This window comes from Phymastichus coffea, unplaced genomic scaffold (genome assembly GCF_024137745.1).
Source record: "Phymastichus coffea isolate CEN01 unplaced genomic scaffold, Cenicafe_Pcof_1.1 PCOF00002, whole genome shotgun sequence".
Classification (NCBI taxonomy): domain Eukaryota; kingdom Metazoa; phylum Arthropoda; class Insecta; order Hymenoptera; family Eulophidae; genus Phymastichus; species Phymastichus coffea.
Genome location: NW_026706813.1, coordinates 4,455,698 through 4,479,424, shown reverse-complemented (window position 1 = coordinate 4,479,424; position 23,727 = coordinate 4,455,698). Strand labels below are relative to the sequence as shown.

The 23,727-nt window shown below is 35.2% G+C and overlaps 1 protein-coding gene across 5 annotated transcripts in view; it reads left to right on the top strand.

The window, feature by feature from the left end:
- LOC131663161 (apoptosis-linked gene 2-interacting protein X 1) overlaps nucleotides 1-23,727 on the top strand; it is a 1,103,979-nt gene that overhangs the window by 761,917 nt on the left and 318,335 nt on the right. For all 5 annotated transcript variants that reach the window (XM_058933370.1, XM_058933362.1, XM_058933344.1 and 2 more), the window contains one exon: nucleotides 2,108-2,251. In XM_058933370.1, coding sequence (XP_058789353.1) covers nucleotides 2,108-2,251 — 144 coding nt within the window. The remainder of the gene's footprint in view (nucleotides 1-2,107; nucleotides 2,252-23,727) is intronic.

Sequence of the window (23,727 nt, the reverse complement as noted above, 5' to 3'; positions counted from 1 at the left end):
TATCAAAAGTTTTCTGGATTTTGATTTGCGCGAGTGATAGGTAGGGTATTAGAATTAAAGTAGCAGCAATTCCAGTAGCAGCAGCAAAACAGCAGCAGTGATCGGAGCAACAACCAATCTTCTTGAGTGAGGCAGCGTAGATGGTTCCGCAGGAGCACCTGTATTTTTGCAAAATAACAATTACGGCTGATAACCGCAAGTACACCGCAGGGTAAGTGCACCTCCTTTTTTCTGCGCGACAAAATACGGTAGTATTTTGTCTATCGCAACGGTTTGTGTGTTCGCGCCGAGCGATAGTTTTCGCGGTTGAATTTTGAATTCTCTCTCTCTTTCTCTCTCCATATTATTGTAAAATTTTGTAAATCCTATTTGCACGCGCAAGTCTTTCGGCCCACGTTTTCAGTGATAACCGATATTAATTTTATTCGCCGCATTACATTATTTCGTTCACTTTTCGTTTAAGGCTCCGTCACCGGTTAATTTTTAAACCGATTTTATCTAGGGGATAGTTGTAGTAAACATTAGGTCACTCACACTTAAGATAGATCGAGTGTCACAAGTCAGGTGACTTAAGGTGAGTTTAACTCGGTTAGAAAAGGAGACATTGGAACAAAAGTATCAAACATAAAGGCGAATACACGTATACTCATAAGTGTTTAACGGAGCGGCGGTCAGCTCTGCATCGTGGGAGTTTGTTCTTTAATAAACCCATTTTGTACCAGCTAATCCACCCCATTACATGGCGCCCAACTAGTATTAAGACCCGTTTTATGCGTATAGGATTGTGGGTCGAAGGTAATCGACGCACGGGAGCGCTTAGGAAGGATTGAGCGGGTGTTAGTGTGAGATTTTGAGCGGTGCGCACGCTGCAGGGGGAAAAGGGAATCACTTCGTACTTTTCTTTTATAAATTGTAATATTTATTGTAAATAAGGGCCGAAAGCGGTAATAACTAATAGGTCGAAGCGATCCCAAATCGTTGTGTATTAACAGGTGGTAGCCCGTTTGAGCCAAAGTTTAGTGGATAAAGGGGAGCACCAAATTTAAATTTCAGCACCCCGAAAACGTAATGATAAGGTGATTTGACCGTGTTAATTATCGCAAAATACCGTTATTTCGTCATTTTAAAGCATTTTTTTAGGTTAGGACCGAATAGTGACTAGATAGGGTTAATCTAATATATGATTTGGATTCAGCGACCTTGAAAACATGTGTGTAAAACAATTTTTTTATATCAGTTTTATATCAATGAAATCTTTTCAACACGATTTTTCATGCTTTTAGCCATATGGGTGCCGCAATCTTGATTTTTAAAAATTAGTACAGGGCATTTGATAGAACTTCAAATTACAAAATATTTTGAGTACTATAACTTTTAAATCGGTGCATACCAATTCTAGGCAGCTTTATGCGAAACGTCCGATATCCAGCACCGGTCATAAATTTTCGAAAATTTTATAGAAGCAAAGCCATTACTTCAAGGAGAATATTTTCGATGCTATTGATCATAGAGTAAAAATAAAAAAGTTAAATTTTTTTTGACACCTATAACATTAGTTATGAATGCTCAAAGACTAGTATACATAAGTTTGAAATCTAGTGGACTGAATAAGCTAGTAGCTTTGACAGTACATAAAGAATTCATTGTCAAACATTGAAAGGAAATTATTATGGATGGCTCTTCACTTAGAATTCCTTGTTTTTTTATTTCCCTTCAATTACGGTGATGATAGGTTTTATCCTCAGTGTCGTTACGTTGTTATAAAGATGAACCCAAGAATTACAAAGCGGGGCGTTAAAGGTAAAAGCGGCACGTAGTCGGGAGCAGTGAAAGATAAGACAAGCCGCTTAGACAGATATGTTGCACTGTCTCTGCGATAGAACAAAAGTTTATAGCCTGATAAGCGAGGATTACTTCCGATTAGGGTGATTTAACAATAATAGTAACATAAGTTCTTAGAACTAGACACTAGGTTCATATAACATAAATACAGTCGGAAACGTCGATATTTCGCGTGAAATATGAATGGCAACTTTATCAATAAAATATATTTTTAATTTCTTTATCTATTGGATATTGATAATAAAAAAATGAATTATCTTTCCAGATAGTACGTGATAAATTTGAAACTCATCGTGATGCAGTGAACATTCTGAGTATGGATTCTAATCATTTAGCTAATTTCATCCCCACTGGTTCAGCTATTCACGAAAGTAATATTGTAAGAGAGTTACGGCAGTTTATGTTAGAGGTAAGTTTTATATTTCAAAAATAATAACAAAAACAAGAGGAGTATGCTCGGTGCACAAGTACAACGAAGATAGACGCTTATAGGGTAGGTCTTACGTAGGCTCAGTCGAGCAGATACCTAACACAGTCCGTAATTCTGTTAAGTAGCTGCGGTATGGTGCCATAGTCACCACCTAACAAATATATAAGATGTTTATAGTTTTTTGAAGCACTCGACGTACGGAACTATATAAGCTATCTAGGTGTCCTAACTATCTGTGTTAGGAAATAAGGCGATGTTATACAGATATCAATTCTACACGTGTATTTAATATTTTTCCATCGAACAAAAAAAAATATAATACTACTTTTTTTAATTAAATATTATTTAAGATATTTTTCTAGAGAAATATTAACAAACAACTAATATTTATTTATTTATGCAGAATTTATCATACAGGGTGGTGAAAAAGTATGGAAACACCTGAAAATCTCAGAGGGTTGGTCATAAAAATAAAATTCTTAAGGTCAGGTCCTATATAACTTTCAACGAGGAATCCAGTGATGACCTTAAATTTGACCTTGGACCTTACCTTCAAGGTCATTTCAAGGTTAACCTCATTTTTTCAAAAGAGAACCCCTATTTTTGATGCCGGAATCAAAATGAGCGGGAAATTTTACGTCCGGATACGTGGTTAGGTATGAGGTTAAAGTAACCTCTGGAGGTCAAATAGAGGTCAATGTCGGAAAAAGTATGGAAACCCCTGAAAATCTGAGCGTTAGTCGTAAAAATAAAATTGTTAACGTCAGGTCTTATGTAACTTTCAACGATGAATCCAGTGATGACCTTGAATTTGACCTTGAACCTCACCTTAAAGGTCATTTCAAGGTCAAAATTCTTTTGTTAAATGGGAACCCACACTTTTGACATCGGCAATTGAATGAGAGTCAAATTTTACGTTAAAATATGCCTTGAGGTCCAAGGTCGACGTGACCTCTGGAGGTCAAATAAAGATTAACAGTATATTTATATCGAAACTCCAAAAATGTGTCTATTTTGATTATTAAACAAGAAAACTAATTTCTCAATCCAGAATCCTTCTTTTAGCGCTATCCAGGAACAACGACGTGGACGTAGAAGGATTCTGTTCCCTTTGGGGGGCTTTTTTAGAGTAAGTTCCGCTTGCCTTTCACTTGGGGTGCTTTGTTGAATAGGTTTTAGTATCACTGATCTCGATCACGCTACCCTGAACCTGAATCGGGATACACGGCTACACGGAAACACGGCGATTTCCAAAATTACTGAATAAGTTGGCTAAAATAAGAAAATAATTTAGAAAATCAGATATGTAGTTTGTAATAATTTGCAAAAACGATTCACTTGCAGAAATTTGCAAAAACGATTCATTTACGAAAATTTGCTAAAATGATTCATTTGCATAAATTTGGTAGAACGTTTCATTTGCAAAAAATTTCTAAATCGTAGCCTTTCAAACAAATAGCGAAAACGAAGTTGGATCCCGCAAAAATTCGTTTCTATTTTCATTAACATTCATTTACCATTCAATCCGTTACATTAAAAAAGTATTGCTAAGTTTAAATTAGACAAGAAAAAATTATTTTCGTTACGCCCGCTTCTACAAGAAAGAAAGAAAAGAAAGAAAGCCAACGTATCCACATTTTCAAATGGAAATCCGACGTGTCCGCTTTTACAAATAAAAACTCAACTTGTCCGATTATTCCGCCAAACTGACGAAATGTATCTTTAACAAAATAGCTGTCTCATTAAAAGTCGAAAATTCAATATTATGTGTGGCTTTTTCATGTCCGCGTAGTTACATAAATGATATTGTTAAAAAAAGGTTTTCTTTAGATAGAAAATAAATTTATGAATGAATGAATTTTTACTTCAATTCGCTTGACGAATACATTTTTGGTATTACTGCATAAATAACACTCTGTAGTTGCAAGAGATAAAATTTGACAAAATCACCAAATATTTTTGTTGTAAATTAGTTTTGTACGAAGAAGTCATTTTGAAACCAAAATGTTTCGATTGTCCGAAAGAGAACGGATATCACTTTTGATGATGAGAGGTTGGGGTGATATGCATAGGTCATATACACAGGTAACTAATTTGTTTAATGCAACATTTCGAAACAATGGTACTCCTATATCAAGAGGAACTGTTTCAAAAACAATAAGACGTTTTGATGACACGGGATCTGTTCGAAATCGTCCTGTTGCTGGTAGACCATCGACAGCAACAAACGAAGAAAAATCTTAACATGTTTTACAGTCTTTTGTAGAAAAACCTCATGAGACTCTTCGATCTGCAGCTTTACAACACGACATCCATCACACATCTGTTCTTCAAATTTTGAACAGAAACAAATTGCATCCCTTCAAAATTAAACTCGTGCAAGAATTAAATAAAGATGATCCTGATCGTCGCACTGAATTTTGTGAGACGATGATGGAAATGATAACTGACAATCCACAATTTTTAGGAAATATTGTCTTTTCAAATGAAGCAACGTTTCAGTTAATCGGTAATGTCAATCGACATAACTTTCGACATTGGTCTGATACAAATCCTCACTAGATGGACGCAACTCACACTCAATATCCTCAAAAACTAAATGTGTGGGCAGGAATTGTAGACGACACAATAATAGGTCCCTTTTTTATCGAAGGAAATTTAAATGCACAAAATTATGAACAGCTATTGCGAAACCAAATTGTTCCAGCAATACAAGCTGTAAAAGGAGACGATTTCGAAAACACATGGTTCCAGCAAGACGGTGCAGCACCATATTTTGCAGTTAATGTTAGAGGATTTTTGAATGAAACATTCTTCGAAAGATGGATAGGTAGACGAGGTAGCATAGAGTGGCCTCCAAGATCTCCAGACTTAACACCATTGGATTTTTTCTTATGGGGTTATTTAAAAGATCGCGTTTGCAGAATAAATCCAGAAAATCTTGATGAATTAAGACGTAGAATTATTGAGGAAACTGCTCTCATTACAAGAGATATGATTCGACATGCAGTTCAGTCATTTTACATCAGGATTGGTTACTGTCAAGAAACAAATGGAGAACAATTTGAGCATCTGTTATAAATTTACTCATCTACTATAATAATTCATAAAAACGCCCTAAGTGAGAGGCAAGGGGAACTCACGATAATCCAGCACCCCGACGTGAGAGGCAAGGGGAACTCACGATAATCCAGCACCCCAAAGGGAACAGAATCCTTCTACGTCCACGTCGTTGTTCCTGGATAGCGCTAAAAGAAGGATTCTGGATTGAGAAACTAGTTTTCTTGTTTAATAATCAAAATAGACACATTTTTGGAGTTTCGATATAAATATACTGTTAATCTTTAGTTGACCTCCAGAGGTCACGTCGACCTTGGACCTCAAGGCATATTTTAACGTAAAATTTGACTCTCTTTCAATTGCCGATGTCAAAAGTGTGGGTTCCCATTTAACAAAAGAAATTTGACCTTGAAATGACCTTGAAGGTGAGGTCCAAGGTCAAATTCAAGGTCATCACTGGATTCATCGTTGAAAGTTACATAAGACCTGACGTTAACAATTTTATTTTTACGACCAACGCTCAGATTTTCAGGGGTTTCCATACTTTTTCCGACATTGACCTCTATTTGACCTCCAGAGGTTACTTTAACCTCATATCTAACCACGTATCCGGACGTAAAATTTCCCGCTCATTTTGATTCCGGCATCAAAAATAGGGATTCTCATTTGAAAAAAAGAGGTTGACCTTGAAATGACCTTGAAGGTAAGGTCCAAGGTCAAATTCATGGTCATCACTGGATTCCTCGTTGAAAATTATATAGGACCTGACCTTAAGAATTTTATTTTTATGACCAACCCTCTGAGATTTTCAGGTGTTTCCTTACTTTTTCACCACCCTGTATATCTGATCATATTCAGACCTCAACGTTTTTAAAAATGCAGAATAAATGTGATCTGATTTTAAAAGACAATCTAGAGTTTCTAGTGATTATGTCTGCGTCAGATTCTGTAGTTTCTGAGAGTCTGCTGCAGTTTCTCTTAAAACTTTTGTCTGTCGGTTGTATCGCTGCGGAAGTGCATTAAAAGTTCTTCGTCCTTTGTCCCCGATATCCTGAAATGCTCAATCTGGAGTCATCAAGACTAATCTTGGTTTTCAGTCGATGTAATGTGTCTGCGTACGTCTTTCCGACTTTTAGTCTGACCATTATAACGTTGGTACCCTTTCTCTGGTAGGATTACCCGCTTCGGGCCGACTCTTATCTATTTGAGTCGGCTTATTTCGACAGGCAGGCGCCGCCGTTGCTAACGTCAAGACCTGTAGTCTCCCTGTCTGTGTACTCGGCGCCGTTCCGGAAACCGTCATTCGCTTCTTCTATGTAACAGGCATTGCTGTCACTATCTTTTTTTCTGCGAGGAGGGAACCGTGGTCTAGTCCGATTAATCTTCAATTCTCTGATAACTGATCGTGGTGTTCTGGGCGTTCTCTAGGAAAGAGCTTAAGCAATCGCACTCATTCCACGCAATCTGCACCGCTTTCTTCATTACAGCTATAGCCGTCGCTATATTCTTGTTAACATCTGTAATATCTGTTACATCTACTAAGCTCTGTATCTTCATTCATGCGTACATTTTTCAAGTGCGGCATCAATAGTATAAGCTATGCTCGAAGGTTTTGGAAGTGTTTAGTAGTCTGCCCATTACCGGTGGTCGCGTCGTATTCGTCTGCTATATCTATATCCATAGCTGTGTGTGTCGGTGTGTTTGACGTGCTGGATTGCACTAGAGACTTTTGTGAATCCACGATCTTCTGCGCAGATGACACTAAGAAACCTGCAATATTTTTCGTTGTCCTAGTTATCATCTTCTTTCTAACAAGGAAAGGTACCCGACTCGAACTCACCGATTTTGATGATTTTGATACATATTGTAGAACATAAAAAAATAAGAGACACGTATTTTTTCGATCGGCTAATTTTCACTTTTAAGGGGTAAAAACCTCCCCTAAAGATAACCCCCAAAAAGCGTTTTTTTTAACATCTCGGCTTAAAATTAATATTTTTTAGTGAAACAAATTGGAGGTTATTTCTTACAAAAGGAGAAAGTATTTCATGATGATTTGAAGAATAAGGGTGGCATTCTCTATTTTTTAGGAGTTGAAAACATATATTTTTTGGCATAATTTTATAATAAAAGAGTTTAAACCGATTAAAAAAAATTGGAAAAAATGTTTAAACACCCATAATAACAAAATTTAGTTGACGTCTTTCGGTGTTTTAATAATAATAATAAATATTACCCCTAAGGGGGCTAAGCCACCCCTAACACAAAATAACTGTAAATATGTAAGTCAATACATAATATTTCGTAGAAAGTTTGTATATATAGGTTTTCGAGGTCGCTGATTCCAAATCTGTTATCAGATTTTGACAATTTAAAATGGTGGAACAAATATGGCGGACAGAAATATGGAAAAAAAAATTTATATAATAAAAAAGTTTTAAATGACTAAAAAAATTGGAAAAAATTTTTAAACATCTATAATAAACAAATTAAGTTTTTCGGTTGTTTCATAGATATTACCCCCTAAGGGGGGTAAACCACCCCTAACACAAAATAACTATAAGTATACTTCAATCCATAATATTTTGTAGAAGGTTTGTATATAGGGGTTTTCGAGATCGCTCTTTACAAATCTCATATCAGATTTTGAAAATTTAAAATGGCGGAACCAATGTGGTGGATGAAATGTCGAAAAAAAATTTAACTTTCAAAAAACTTGTTTACAAATGTGTTATTTTTGTAGCCTGTACATGTGAACTAAAGAGACTTAAACCCTAAACCCCTAAACGACAAATAGGCTAAATGCCTGTGCTTTTTAACCAAACCACCTCGAATTCCTAAATTTATAAACAAGAAAATTCTGTGTGTGAAGCAGTTTTATAATTTCCGTAGAAATTGTTATCAGAATGTTATTGAAATTCCTTTGTTGTAAATTTAACTTATAATGTATTTTTGTTATTATTATTAAAACACCGAAAGACGTCAACTAAATTTTGTTATTATGGATGTTTAAACATTTTTTCCAATTTTATTTAGTCGGTTTAAACTTTTTTATTACAAAATTATGCCAAAAAATATATGTTTTTAACCCCTAAAAAATAGGTCATACTACTCTTACTCTTCAAATCACCATGAAATACTTGCTTTTTTTGTAAGAAATAACCTCTAATTTGTACCACTGAAAAATTTTAATTTTAAGCCGAGATATTAAAAAAACGCTTTTTGGGGGGTTAACTTTAGGGGAGGTTTTTACTCCTTAAAAGTGAAAATTAGCTGATAAAAAAAATACGTGTCTCTTATTTTTTTATGTTTTACAATATGTTTCAAAATCATCAAAATCGACGAGTTCTGGTTGGGTACCTTTCCTTGTAAGTGTGTTTTGGAAGTGTTATGCAGTGGTCAGATAAATCATCATGGTTGGTAATACCAGTGATCTGCCCTCAACGCCTCCAATACTAGAGTGCCCCGATTGACCAGTGGCCTCGGTATATAATGGCAATAGCGTATAACCACCATCTTGAATGTTCTTATCCTCCACTTTCTGCAGAAGAGAACCCATCTGATTACAGGAGACAACATTTCTAGCTTTCGCTGTACCAATATATGGGGCAGCCTCCCATGTCGGGTATACGCGGGTTCAGGCGTGATCCTATTGGCAGCTCAACAGTATCAACTAGTGTTAGCGCCGAACATTCTTAGAGTGAGAACGTACACTGACATGAAAAAGTTGTTGCTTGATTATCTCTCACGATTAATTTCTTCTGGACTAGTCTGCTTGCCTCATTTTTCTCTCAGAAGATACTTATTTATAAAATTTCCGTCTGACATATTCTTCAGGGATATAACCGTTTATAGGTCACCCTTCTCCTTGTTCCCTGGAGATACCTTGTTTATAAAGTCGCCTTGGTCGTACCGCGAAAGCAGATTGAGGTCCGTGTAAATATGGGGGATGAGTGGTTGTACACTTCAGCGAGGTACCACTATTCTTGCATCATATGTGAGCCATTGCTTTCTGTTACCCGTGTCTGCTGTAGCGTTGCTGCTAGGAGCTTTGATGGAGTGTATAACGTTTCCATAGGGCACGATTGTGGACCTTATAAGTAATGTTTCTTCAGTGAAAAGTTATCATCCTTTAAGCCAGCCCTATAATAATAATAATAATAATGTTAATAATAATAATAAAAATAATAATAAACAGTGCATTCGTGATACTTGCGTTAATAGCAAGATTATGTTTGATAAGAGCACCAATTGTAACATTGAATGGTTTCATTATATCTATAGCAAATTTGTTAAAGGTGTATCGGTTATAATCATACATAATTTCGTTTTTTTTTTGTTTTAATTTATTTATTTGAAATCCTCTTTTGAATATCTCTCTTTGAATTTTTCATTAATATTTATCTTTGATTTTATTATATGTGTGTGTATCTCCTATGCGTCTTCCTAATTTTAAAGAATACTACATTTCAAATATATTATCCCGTTTATTTGAACTATTGACATACTCTATGTATTTTACAGTTAGCGTCTTATTATCGAGACCGTAGAATCAGCAAGATAATGTGAGAACACACATACACACTATTATACTCGATTATAAACTATAAGGACCATCGATAATACCTTCTTTTAGTTTATCATCATTTATGCCCAGAAATTTTTTTTCTAAATGCTGAAAACATTCCTCATTCATGTATAAAGCTTTGACGATTTGCTCCATTAGACCAAATTTAATATGAAGAGATAGAAGCATAATTTTTGTAAGATCTATTAAAGGTTCATGGAGGATGTTTTTTAGTTCTGGATAAAATTTGTTTTTCTTGGCTATTTTTTCTGTATATAGTGATTTTCTTGTATCTCTACTATCCTAGAGACAGAAGAAACAGAAATGCTTTGTAAGTCTAGAATGTTGTCCTAGAATCAGAGTTAAACTTTTAATTGACGTTCCATGTAATTAATTTTCTCCAATTCTATTCTCATATGTTTCCTTCAACTTCATTGAATGATCTATCAGGAAAGGTGCAAACAAGTTTCCATTATGTAAAAGTACAGTTTTTAGGCTCCATTGAGAAAAGTTGATAAGTGACCTTTATTCTTCATGTTTATAAATATTAGGTTTTAATTCATTCATTAACCTTCTCATATTTATATAGTAGGATATCGAATTTTTGTATCTTGGGCAAAAAACTCAAGAAACTTCTTTTCCCTGTCTTTATAAAGCTATAGTCCTTTTTACAACAAATTTTTCGTTTGAAATACTGCAGTTAGCTACTGACCTCCATCTTTAGGTAATACAAAATTTTTTGTGAGCTTATTCAATTTGTTCTAATGGAAAGTAACAAATTTGAACTTTCATTTCACAATAAACGCCTGGCCATGCATAATTATACACTATTCATGCATGTGTTTTAGTTTTTTGGCAAATGATACAAATCCAAATCTGAACTTTTATATATCACAATAAGCGCTTGACCATGTATATGAAATAAAAGTACACTTGAACTAGAAGGGAAGCAATAAATTAAATATACATTATAATTTAGTTCACGATGTGAGGTCGATTGAGGATAGGGGTGAGTTGTACCATAAACTTGAATATCGAACACATGAGAAAGAAAAGAAAATGAGACTTAGTTATTTTATTTGTGTGACTTAAATTAAATTAATTAACATAAATTACTTGAAATTTTTAAATTTTTTAAGCCGAGGATCAATTTATGTGTTTCTTATAATTAAAAACATGAACTTGATAACGTCCAGGTATGGAATAAGGTGATCGTTCACACTAATAATTATAGTATGAATACCGTGGACGCGACTTATAAACAAAGTACGCGGAGAACTCTCTTACTTACTAACCCATGAAATTGTCACAAATCGTGTGAAGGAGATTACCAGGACACGTGTACCGCGAGCGGTCTCGACGTCTCGAGAATGGGAGCAGTCCTTTTCACCGCGTGGATGTTTTGAAATTCCTACTGCAGCCGCGTGACGTGAGCCGAGTCCAGATCAAGTTGAGCAGTGAACTGGTGGACACTACGTGCGCACGCATCACAGGGTCACTTGAGCGATTTGCACTATTTATGCGGTATTCGAAATTGCAAAGGCGTTCGTATATTTAGCTATTTCGCACCGACTAAAATGGCCGAATTTCCTAGGAGCAAATAGTTGCGCTTCAGATCGCAGACAACAACGAACTGAACTAGTTCTCGCCCTTTTCTCAACTAACGATGCATCTGGACCCTCTTCTTTTACCCTCGGTCATTAAGGGAGAAGGAACAAAAAAATGTTACAGATAGGCCGTTGTATCAACTGTGGTCAGTGTTAGCTAGTCGCAGCTGCACAGCATGTGTTAAAAGGATGCAACTCGAGAACCAATGGGAAAATCTTTGGTTTCGAAGAGCGAAACATATGTTAGCCCATTGTTGAGCTTACCTACTATTAATGGTGAGAAGAGCGTTTAGATCATAAACTGTATCATTTTGAACTATTCACGCATGTTTTATCAACACCTATGTGACTAGTTTACGGCTAACCGTGTAACTTTTAAAATTTACTTTCGATTCTATTTTAATATGAATCTAAATTATTAATACTATCGCGGCTTTCGCGAGGCTATTAAATTTATAAATTGTCATTATAATTGTATAATTCCGATATAATCAAGCATCTTTTAATTGTCGTGGCTTGAAATGTTATTCACGCGCATAGATTAGATTAAGTTTAGATCACTAGCAAAAGCAAATCGTAAAGCGCTTTTGGTAGAACGCAGGTCGTACCATCCGTATCTGTAATTTATACTGTACCCCTGGCTCATTCGGTCTGGAAGTCCTTGACAGACGAGGATACTGCGCTAGGATTTTCGACATTCTTTATTTCTGCTTCCGGTGCTTTCCCGACTTCATCATTCGACCAATATTACCCGCCGCGTCTTTTTATCATAACACCGTCTACGAATCCGTTTTCATCATGATCTGTTAGCCATACTGCTCCTCTTGCATTTATCTACGTCAGTACAAAGGGTGGCCAATTGTAAGCGCGTTAATATCCAATTGTATGACCGATAATTCAGTTGCATATGAGGCCTGCAATAGCTCGGTCGGTAGGGCGACGGACTCGCGCCCGGTAGGCCCGGATTCGAGTCCCAGTCTCTGCTGATTGATGCAAACTCCACTGAAAAAAGTTTCATGTGCTTTGTTCTCAAACACATTGCAAGCCTCCGTCGCTGATTAACACTGATGGAGCATACATAGAGCGACGTTAAATAAAAAAAAAAATTCAGTAGCATAATTTGTCGGAAAAATAAACATCCAATACTTCTCTATGGTAGATATCTTGTCCATGATTTGTTTGTTTTTAATCGATAAAAAATTTGCTAGAATCCACTAGCATGAATCAAACTCTGTCACGTCTACGTCGAAATTTTTTTCGATGTAATCTTGTTACACTCATGCTGATATTTGCTGACGATGTTCCGTTGGGGTTCCTGATTGCAATAAACTTAGCGCAAATAAATTGAGATTTACTTTATTACTGTAAAATTTCCTTATGAAATCGTTTCACTTTCTCAGAAGACCAGAAAATATCGAAACTGTGAATTACTACAAGAAAGAGAAAAAAAATGAATGTCAAAATAGAAGAAAAAAAACAACTGGACAGTCGCGAATCAATCGTAAATCAAACACTTGCACGTCCGATTTGCGATACTATTCTTTGAATTTTCGGTAATATTTATTATTAACTAAACGGATCTCATTTCAGAATTCTAGACTTAGCTTCGTAAACTGCTATGCTATTTAGAAAAAAAAAAATTTCTTCCGATGCGGGAACCCTTCTTTTCTACCAGCAATACTCAAGCGCATTAGAGCACTCACATTCTTATCTATAGCTGTTTAGCGTGAGTTGGTGCTTACATATTACGCAAGCACACTCGAAAGTAATTTTGGTGACACATTTAAACCTATGTCTTTCAATTTATAGTTTGATGATCTTGCTCTTATTTTGAATATGATATTCGTCGCTCTAGAACGTAATTATGCTTTATTCCACAATATGCTGGAATTACTACTTTAATTAATGAATTTTTATTTATTTCATCATTGTCAACCGTTTGTGTTTCTAAAGAAAATGAGATGTTGTTAAATTTAAAATGTTTGAAATAACATAAATCAATATAAGGGTGCCACTAAAACGTAGTTACTCAGTACTTTATGCGAAATCCTTAATGCGAAAAAGCTCGTATTCTAATATCCCATTGGCGATGGGTACTGCTCATAACTCGTTCAGATAATGTGGAACAACCAATGTCGTCCGAGCTAGGGAGGCAGCGGGGTTTACAAAACGTCACCTAGAAAGTGTGCAGACAAAGTAATAAGACATCTGATATGAAGAAAGAATTATCAGTTAATTGAACTTCCTGCTATTTATTCGTATCGCAAAAGATTCCGCTAAATTTTGCGCACCACAAACAAATTGGACACCATGTGGGAAAAAGAGCGCGAGTTTAGCGTTCATGAAGTACTCCTTATATCCTTGACGTAGATGACTATGCTCTGGTCTTACACACAGCCCGATCGATTTTATTTTCAAGCGCCTTTTATCCCCGGGAAGGCTTCGTTGCTTCACGGAGTGGATGCTATAGACCTGCTAGTCAGATTCATAAGATCGGGAGTCACCGTCTCGAGCACATAGTAACACGAGAGTCGATATATATTCGTGCGCATCGAGCATAATTAGGCATAAGCTATAAAAAAACTACTTGTGCTTGCTCGATATTATCTTATTGCATGGCTGTTCTTCAGCTGTCTTTGGTGATCTCTCTCTCTCTCTCTCTGTTTTTGAGTGCAGCACGGAATGTTTGTCAGCTTCACGTATTCATGAAAATACTAAATGATTTTTCCTTGCTTTCGAGCTGATTCCCATTTCAGATAATACAGTTCCATGAGATATACGAAATAACGTTCTTTACTACATTTTTTATTGCAACTCAAACTACATATCTGCCCAGGAATTTGCAATAGTAAAAGGTATAAATACAAAATATTTGGAAACATCATCATTCTTAGACGTAACATCTGATCATTCGCGAGTAGGGCAGGTAATAGGGATTTTTTCGTGACATAATTCTAGACTGGTGACCAATAGTGTTATTGTATAGCGTATGTCGCCCTCTACAATTTGACATACTTTTAAATTCTAAAATATTGTTCCGGAATTTGTTATTAATAATTTTAATCGCACTATTTTTGGTTTTTTCACTATAACTTTGCAAATAATGTAGCGATTGCAACAGTGTCAATACAAAAGTTATAGGTAATCAAATAATAAACAAAATGAACTGTCGCGCGACTTTGTAACATTATTAAAAGCTGAGAAATCTCGGAAAATGTGGGAAATCTTAGACATAGTCATAGCCTAGATCTTATCATAGTCACAGAACATGTTAAAAAATATATTGATGGCAACGAATAAAAGAACCATCTCCTCAGATAAATTTTTAAATTTAAATTTAGTCAATTAATTGTATTAAACTTGTTACTTTGAGAATTGTATGTTTTCTTTTGCAAACTCGAATCCCACGAGTTCAATACAGCCCAGTGGAAAAAAAAGAAGAATGATATGTAAAAAGTACTGGCAAGTAAGTTTCTAACACACACCCACACACACACATTCATAGATATAATATTAATACTGCTAACAATTAGCAGTGTGGGTATTATCGATAGGCAATAATTGTTCTTAATTCTCTTAACTGTATGTCTTTGTAGACAAGATATGAATTTATTTTTGTAAATAGCAATATACGTATATTCATCTGTACTATCTTTTGATAATTTCTTTTAAGTAGTATTGATATGGTAAACTGATGTAGAAGCATAAAAGAGATCTTATCCGATGTTGAATTCATATGATATGATTTACTAACTAATGCAAGATCATGTCATGAAATTGACATTCTCATGATTTCAACATCGGATAAAATCTCTTTTATACTTTTATACTCGTACCAGTTTATTATACAGTGTGTTTCAGACCATCCATACACCCGTTTTAAAATCTTAAATACGTGTTTGTGTGAATAATAGCTTAAATAGACTCTGAGAGGCACATATTGTGATGACCTTGAGTGTGACCTTGAAGGTCAGTTTCAAGGTCATTTCAAGGTCAACTTTACTTTTTTTAATAGGAACCCCTATTTTTGACACCGGCTTTGGAAAGAGCGAGAAATACTACCTTCAAATGGCCTATTACACATGGGGTCCAGGAGACCCCAAGGTTACTTCCCAAGGTTCAGTTTTGTTTTTTTTTTCTTAGTTTTTCCGTCTAAATGGCTTGAAAATTATTACCTTTACGGTAATATTTCTCAAGGTCATTTTGGAGTCATTTTAGATTTTTTGAACAAAAATCTTTAAATGATAACTTTGAAGTAGGTTATTTTGACTGAACCGATTATTCAGATAGGACATGGTATTCGTTTACACGGATTCTATGTTGATAAATTAAAAAAAAAATGTTTGAAAGAGGTTTTCGAAAAAGTCATTTTCGACCTCGGAATCAATGTGGCTTTAAATATGCAAGAAAGCGTATGGCTGGTTTTAGTGTTGCTCTGGAATTTTGTCAAGGTTGATTGTATCTATTAGTATTTTAAGTTTAAGTATTACTAAAATATTGTGAATATAAATGAAATTGTAAGTGAAATGATATGATATCTACGTATCTAAAATCAGGTAAGTAGTTGTTTAAAGGAACTGAATTTCGAATTAATCAAGTACCACAAACTTATGAAATATACCCATTGTTTATTTACCTAAAATCTATTTCTATATAAGCCATGGTCTACTCAAATCAAGAAGCACATGATATGATGCTGATTTTGGGTGAATGTGGAGATATTTTCGCTGAAACTGCGAGAGTATGGCGTGATCGATATCCATATCGGACTGCTCACTCAAGAAACGTTTTTTCACGTTTGTCTAGACGAATTATAAACAAAGGCATCATCCAACCCCATCATAATAAAGGAAAACAAATTAGACGTCGAGTCAGAGATGAAAGAGCACCAGATGTTATTGCATCAGCTAACGTGTTTCCTCATGATTCTTTAACTCGTCGACCAATTGATTCAGGGATCAGCAAGTCGACAATTTTCCGCATTTTGAAGGAGAACAAATTTCACCCATACAAATTGAGCCTCCACCAAGATCTTCTTCCAAACGATATTTAACGTAGACTTGATTTTTGTAACTGGATCGGACAGCAACCACATGACTTTCACAGACGGTTTAGTTCTCCGATGAATGTACATTCAAAAGTGATGCAGAGGTAAATAACTGGAATTTTCGATATTGGCTACAAACTAATCCTTACTGGTTGAGAAAAATTGATCATCAACATGTTTGGAAAGTGAATATTTGGTGCGGCATTTACCAAGGACATATTGTGGGTCCTGTATTTTTGGAACAGAATTTGAATGGACCGCGGTACAGACAATTGATTCTGAGGAATCTTTCTGAATATTTAGAAGATATTCCACAGCAACAACATCTTGACATGTGGTTCTAACAAGCTGGATGCCCTGCACACACTTCAATGACTGTCTGACGATTACTAAATGATATGTTTCCGGATAGATGGATTGGTATTGGTGGTCCCATCGAGTATCCACCCTGATCATATGATCTTAATGTCATGGACTATCACTTGTGGGTGATAAAAGATTTAGTATACCGCGGACGACCCACTACGAGGAATAATATGATTAACAGGATCACTGAAGCTATTCGATCTTTAGATCGCGATGAAGTTCTTCGAACAGATGATTATTTTCCTACAAGAGTAAATGCTTGCATCCTACAGAATGGAGATGTTTTTGAGCACTTGATCTAGGTAGAGTTTACATTAAATGTTGCCGTCCTAATTTATCTTTGATGTTTACGTTTTTGTAATTATTGTTCACGTTGACAAAAAAGACTGAATGAAGGATATTGTAATTTATTATGCTTAATGAAATAACTATGTTGTTTATGTTATCACTTTTTAATTCAAGTTATAACATCTCATTATAATGAATGTCAATTATAATAAAGGAAAAATGTTCAATCACACTAAAATCTAAATACTGTTTTTTTAGCATCTGCGATGGAAAATACCACTTACCTGTAGGGTTACTTCACTAGGAAAGATAGACTTTGTAACATATGTTAGGCATATTGTTTATAATGGAAAATTGATGTAATTTTAAATACTTTAACAGATAGATAAATAAATCATTGAAAAATAGGTTATTCCTCTGAAAATAGGAGGAATTGTTCAATTTCTTTTGAACGTGTGGTTAGAAATAAAGGTTTTTGTTCAAAAAATCTAAAATGCCTTGAGAAATATTACCGTGAATGTAATAATTTTCAAGCCATTTAGACAGAAAAAATAAGAAAAAAAACAAAACTGAACCTTGGGGGTGATCTTGGGAAGACCCCACATGTAATATGTCATCTGAATGTAGAATTTCCCTTTCTTTCTAAATCCGGTGTCAAAAATAGGGGTTCCTATTTAAGGAAACAATGTTGACCTTGAAATGACTTTGAAACTGACCTTCAAGGTCAAACTCAATGTCATCACAATATGTGCCTATCAGAGTCTAGCAACTTTCATTTGAACCATTTTTCACACAAATACGTATTTCTGATTTTAAAAGGGGTGTACGTGTGGTCTGAAACATACTGGATAATTTATATATATAATTTATACTTGAGACATGTTATAGCCATTTGCAAAAAGAAATTAATTTATATAATTCCCTTTTGCAAATAGCTATACGAGGTGTGATCAAAAAGTAAGGTGAATTTTTATTTTTCTCAAAAAGTATTTATTTATTCATCAATTTTTATTTTATCTCCTTCAAAGTAATCCCCCTCGGATATAATGCACTTGTGCCAACGCTTTTTCCATCCTCAAAGCATTTCAAAAAATCATTTTTTGTGATCTTGTTTAGTTCATCCTTCGATGCCGTCTTTATCTCCTCAATCGTGGTAAAACGCCGTCCTTTCATGGGCCTCTTCAGTTTTGGGAACAAGAAGAAGTCACAGGGGACCAGATCTGGGGAATACGGTGCCTGTGGCATCGTTACTGTGTTGGTTTTAGCCAAAAATTCGCGCACAAGCAACGATGTGTGAGCAGGGGCGTTATCATGGTGTAAAAGCCAATTTTTATTTTTTCACAAATTCGGACGTTTCTGGCGGATTGCTTCGCGCAAATTGCGCATAACTTGCAGGTAATATTCCTTATTTACTGTTCTACCCTGTGGCAAGAACTCATGATGCACCACGCCCCTGTAGTCAAAGAAAACTGTAAGTAAAACCTTTACATTTGATCGAACTTGGCGTGCTTTTTTTGGTCTTGGTGATCCAGAATGCCTCCACTGGGACGATTGAGTCTTAGTCTCGACGTCATAACCATATACCCATGTTTCGTCACCTGTTATAACCCTGTTGAGTAAATCTGGATCATCGTTGACGTCATTCAGTAGCTCTTGGGCGATGCTCATGCGACGTTTCTTTTGGTCGAAATTGAGCAATTTCGGAACAAACTTCGCTGACACACGTCTCATGTCTAAAACACTCGTCAAAATTGATTGGTACAAACCAAATGAGATGCCAATATCATCAGCAATTTCTCTAATGGTAATTCGACGATTTCCCAACACTATTTTCTTCACTTCTTCAACATTCTCATCAGTTGTTGATGTGCTGGGGCGTCCAGAACGAGGTTCGTCGTCGGTGTCTTCTTGGCCTTCTTGGAAGAGTTTATACCACTTGTAAACATTTTTTTGGCTTAAAGTAGACTCACCGTATGCCACTTTCAGCATTTCAAGTGTTTTGGAACATTTGATTCCATTTTTCACACAAAATTTAATGCAAACTCTTTGATCCATGTTTTTAGACAACAACAAATCGTGGAGCACGCAAAACACTTCTAACCTTGATGCCTCTCACAAACAAAGCAAACATATTACAAAGCTGAAATTTGGAATGTTTGGTATGTTCTAGACGAGTGTACCGACATAACCAAATAAAAAAGTCGAAGATCGAACGGACGTAGCCCGCTAAATTTCAAAATTCACCTTACTTTTTGATCACACCTCGTATATACGAGTATTTATCTGTAGTAACTTTTGAGGATACATTTTAAATAGTATTGATATAATAAGCTGTTATAAAAACATAAATGAGATCTTATTTGATGTTACGTTTATCAGAATGTTAATTTTATGATATGATCTTGGATTAAATTATATTCTCATTAAAATTCAACATTGGATAAGATATTTTATGCTTTAATACCAATTTCAATATTGTAAAATTTTTTTTTTTTTTTTTTTATTTAACGTCGCTCTATTTATGCTTCATCAGTGCTAATCAGCGACGGAGGCCTGCAATGTGTTTGAGAACAAAGCACATGAAACTTTTTTCAGTGGTGCTTGTATCAATCAGCAGGAACTGGGAATCGAACCCGGGCCTACCGGGTGCGAGTCCGTCGCCCTACCGACCGAGCCATTGCAGGCCTCAATATTGTAAAATATTAGTATTTATTTTTATTTTAACTATATTAATTGATCAAATTAATTTACTTACCCTTAAAAATATCTCCATTGATTGCAGCAATTAGCAGCATAAAGATCATTTATTTAACAGTAATTAAAAATTATTTGACTATTCTACAGGATACACAATACAAAAGCGGACTTCTCAGATCGAAAAATCATTATTGACAAAAGATGCTCTGGATCATGGATATGTGTATTTGCGTATATAAATTTTAAATTTTTATCTCGATATATATAATTTATTGTATGAATAAATAAAAAATGTCAAAAATTATTACTGAAATATGTTATTGCATTTCAAGTATAAAAAATATAAATTTATTATTTATTTATTTTATTACGAAAGAATAAATATTCAATACACGCGGTTCTTCAATAATGCTTGGCCATTCAAAATTATTTTCATGGAATCGCAGAATGACAGCATTGTGACGGCATGAGGTGCGGCTTTTGGATGGCAGCATGGTACTTGCACAATGCAGACATTCTGACGGTACGACGTGCAGGAAATTTTGTGCGAGCATTGTGCGCGCATTCTGATGGTACGGTGTGATGAGCATGCGCATGCTAAATCTAGCCGACATGCTGTGTTATCGGGGTAATAGGTCTTTTTCGATCGAGTTTGTCACATTCGGCAATTTTATTCCTTGCTTTGCCAATCTAAATGAGGACTTAAAAACAAGACGACACACAATTACGGCTACAACATGATGGTGTACCGTGTCATCACTCACTAATGATTTGTCGCTTCCTAAACCAAAGATACCGAAGATGATGGACAGGCATTGGTAGTAACGTTATTGACAAGTGTCTAAAATCACCGGATCTGATAAGCCCAGATTTATGCACAAGAACCAGCAATACGGCAAGATATGATGCAATGCATTACACAAGCTTGTAGAGCTATTTCGCGTCAGCTTTTGTTGTCCACAGTTCAAAACTTTGAATGTAGAATTCAACATTGCATAAACTTATTAGATGTAATGAAAGAATTTCATGATGTTGAAATAATTTCAGAAGAAACGTCAGATTTCTAGGAGGAATACAAAAATCCTAATGCACAAATTATCGAAGACGATTTTTCCTCCTATAGAATTTCCAATAAATCAATATAAATCAAATAGAGAAAATTAGCTTTTAATTATAAAAAAAGAACAGTAAATTAATTATTGGCGGAGTAGGAAAAGAAAAAATTTGAGTCTTGAGAGGGTAAAAGTAAAAAGTAGAAAAAGTAAATACACAAAGGTATCTTCTATCAGTTAGCTTCGGCTTTGGAATTACACAGTCAATCAAGATACTACATACAGAAGAAAATTTCTCGAATTTCTGAATATATATTACAAAATTTTAACCTTGCTGTTGACATTGGTCTTACAATACATAATCAAGATTTGCATCGTTAGGCATTATACGTAAAAAAGGATTTAGAGTTTGAAGATTTTAGATTAAAAGCTTCAAAGCTCCGGTTATCAAGATTTAAAATTGTTCATGGAATTGCATCTATAAAAATTAATAAATTCATTACCCGAAAAACTTTTGAATGTATTGAAGAACTAAAAAAACAAGCTCTTACATTTGAAACTAATGTAAAAAAAGCTATTGAAGAAATTGGAATTCATAATACATATAATACAGTTCAAAGTGGGTTACAGTTGGAAATCTGCTTCAGGAGGACATTGCGGTGAAAGGCGAAAGTGAAATTCAATGTCTAGTTCAATCTGTATCATCGATGACACACAGCTATACTTTACATATATTGATATCAGGTGAAGGAAAACTTTTGTCACCTCTCTTTTTAGTTTTAAAGGAAAAATCTGGCCAGTTCGGGTCAATTGTAGAATCCAAATTATTCAAACCTCAAAATGTGTACGTAAAAGCATCTAAATCTGGGAAATTCACTTCGGGTAAGTAATAATTAAATATAATTTAAAAATAACTGAAAGCTGATAGAAAAATGTTGAACAAACTCTTTGATTGTAGATCTCTTTCAAATTTTATTGAAGAACATTTTACATCCAAATATTGTTCTACTAGTATATTGCTGCTAGAGTTTTGAAGTGGTCACTGTGAATAAATAATTGAAGAAACTATACCAGAAAATAAGATCGTTAATGCTGTGAAAATTCCAACTGGAACTATAGGAAAAATCCAACCATTAGATGTATATGGATTTCGAGCGTGGAAAAACTTTTTTTGACGTTTTTCAGATCAAGTTATTTTAAACCTTAACTGCTATGTGGGGTAGATTTACCCCAGACAATTTTTAATAATAAATAAAATTTATTTTTTTTTTTTTCAACAATTTTTTTCAGTGTGTGTAACATTAAAAATTGTTAACCTGAATTTTTTTTGTAGTCAAAGATTTGAAATATACTAGAAAAAATTTTCATAGCAAAATATTTAAAATTCTCTGATTTATTCGATCTTTTTCGGGCTGGGGTAGATTTACTCCACCGAGCAGTTACGTCGCCAAAATAAGGTGTGCAAGTTAAGGGTTAATGCATTACGACATTATTTTAGATTCGAGAAACAATATTTTCAGGCTTCAGTCATCGGTTCATAATCATTTTTCATCACGAAAATATTTAAATCTTCTAAATATTCTTGGTTTAGAAATGGATATCTTCGAAGAAAAGCTGGAAAAATTTGATACGAGTAATCCGCTTGATTTCATTTTCGGAGATTCTTGTAGTGCGAAACGCAAAATTGCAGGCTGTAAAAATGCTTGAATTACACGGTATGGCTGGTGTAAAAAGTCTCTATGTTTCGATGATTATCATTACTGTTGAGACTTTAACAAATAAATGTTAGAAAACTGTTCCTTCTAAATTATATTGAATTTTCTAAAAGTTTACAATACTAAGTGTACAGCACTCTATTAAACAATTGATACAAAGAGAAATAATTGAAGAATAAAATGATATTTAAAGTAGATTAAATATAATTTTCTTTTTTTATGAATTATATGTATAAAAAAAATATTTTTTCCATAAAGTTATAATAATTTATATATAAATTATGTAACAGGCTACCGTTTAGTCGCAAATCCCAGGCAATTATAATTACCGTAACGGCCAACCGGTGATCTGTTAACTGTGTGCTTCGAGCACGCTAACTCACTTTACGCCGGTGTGCGCATGCGCCGAGTCCTCGTAGCAATCCAACTTCGATGTTCGAACTATCCGCTAGAGGCGTTGGTGCGCTTGCTTACCAGCGCTCAGTCGACCACAGCAGACAACTCGATTGACGAACAGCTCTGTCTATTGTAATCGCGACCTATGTTGAATTCTCGGCGCGCTCAAATCAAAACGTAAACACCGACACCGGACAAGGTGAGACGAAATAATAAGATCGTCTCTTATTATTAGTGAACCACTTTATTAGATTGGGTAAATCCTATACACGGGATGATTTGCCGAGAGTCTTGGACGCACGCCGTATATATAAAATAAATCTAACGGGGAGAGAGAGAGTTAATTTCGCGGACGTCACGGACTAATTTCACGCACTACGATGTCTATCAAATTCACCGCGCACGCTGCGCGGGATCGCACGCAAAATAAACTCAAAAGTGCAGCGCACTTACCGCAGAGCTGATTAGGATACGGTGGCCAACCGTATCCACTAACAAACACGATGAGCTGCCGCTGCAACCTGCTCTTGCTGTTGTTGCTGGGCTGCGTTGCGGATGCTGCTGCAAAGGTGTTACTGCAGTCTTTGTTGCTACGCGCGAGGTGGAAGGCTCACACTCAGTCACACACTCGGCACAGAATATCTCCAAAATAGCTTCTGT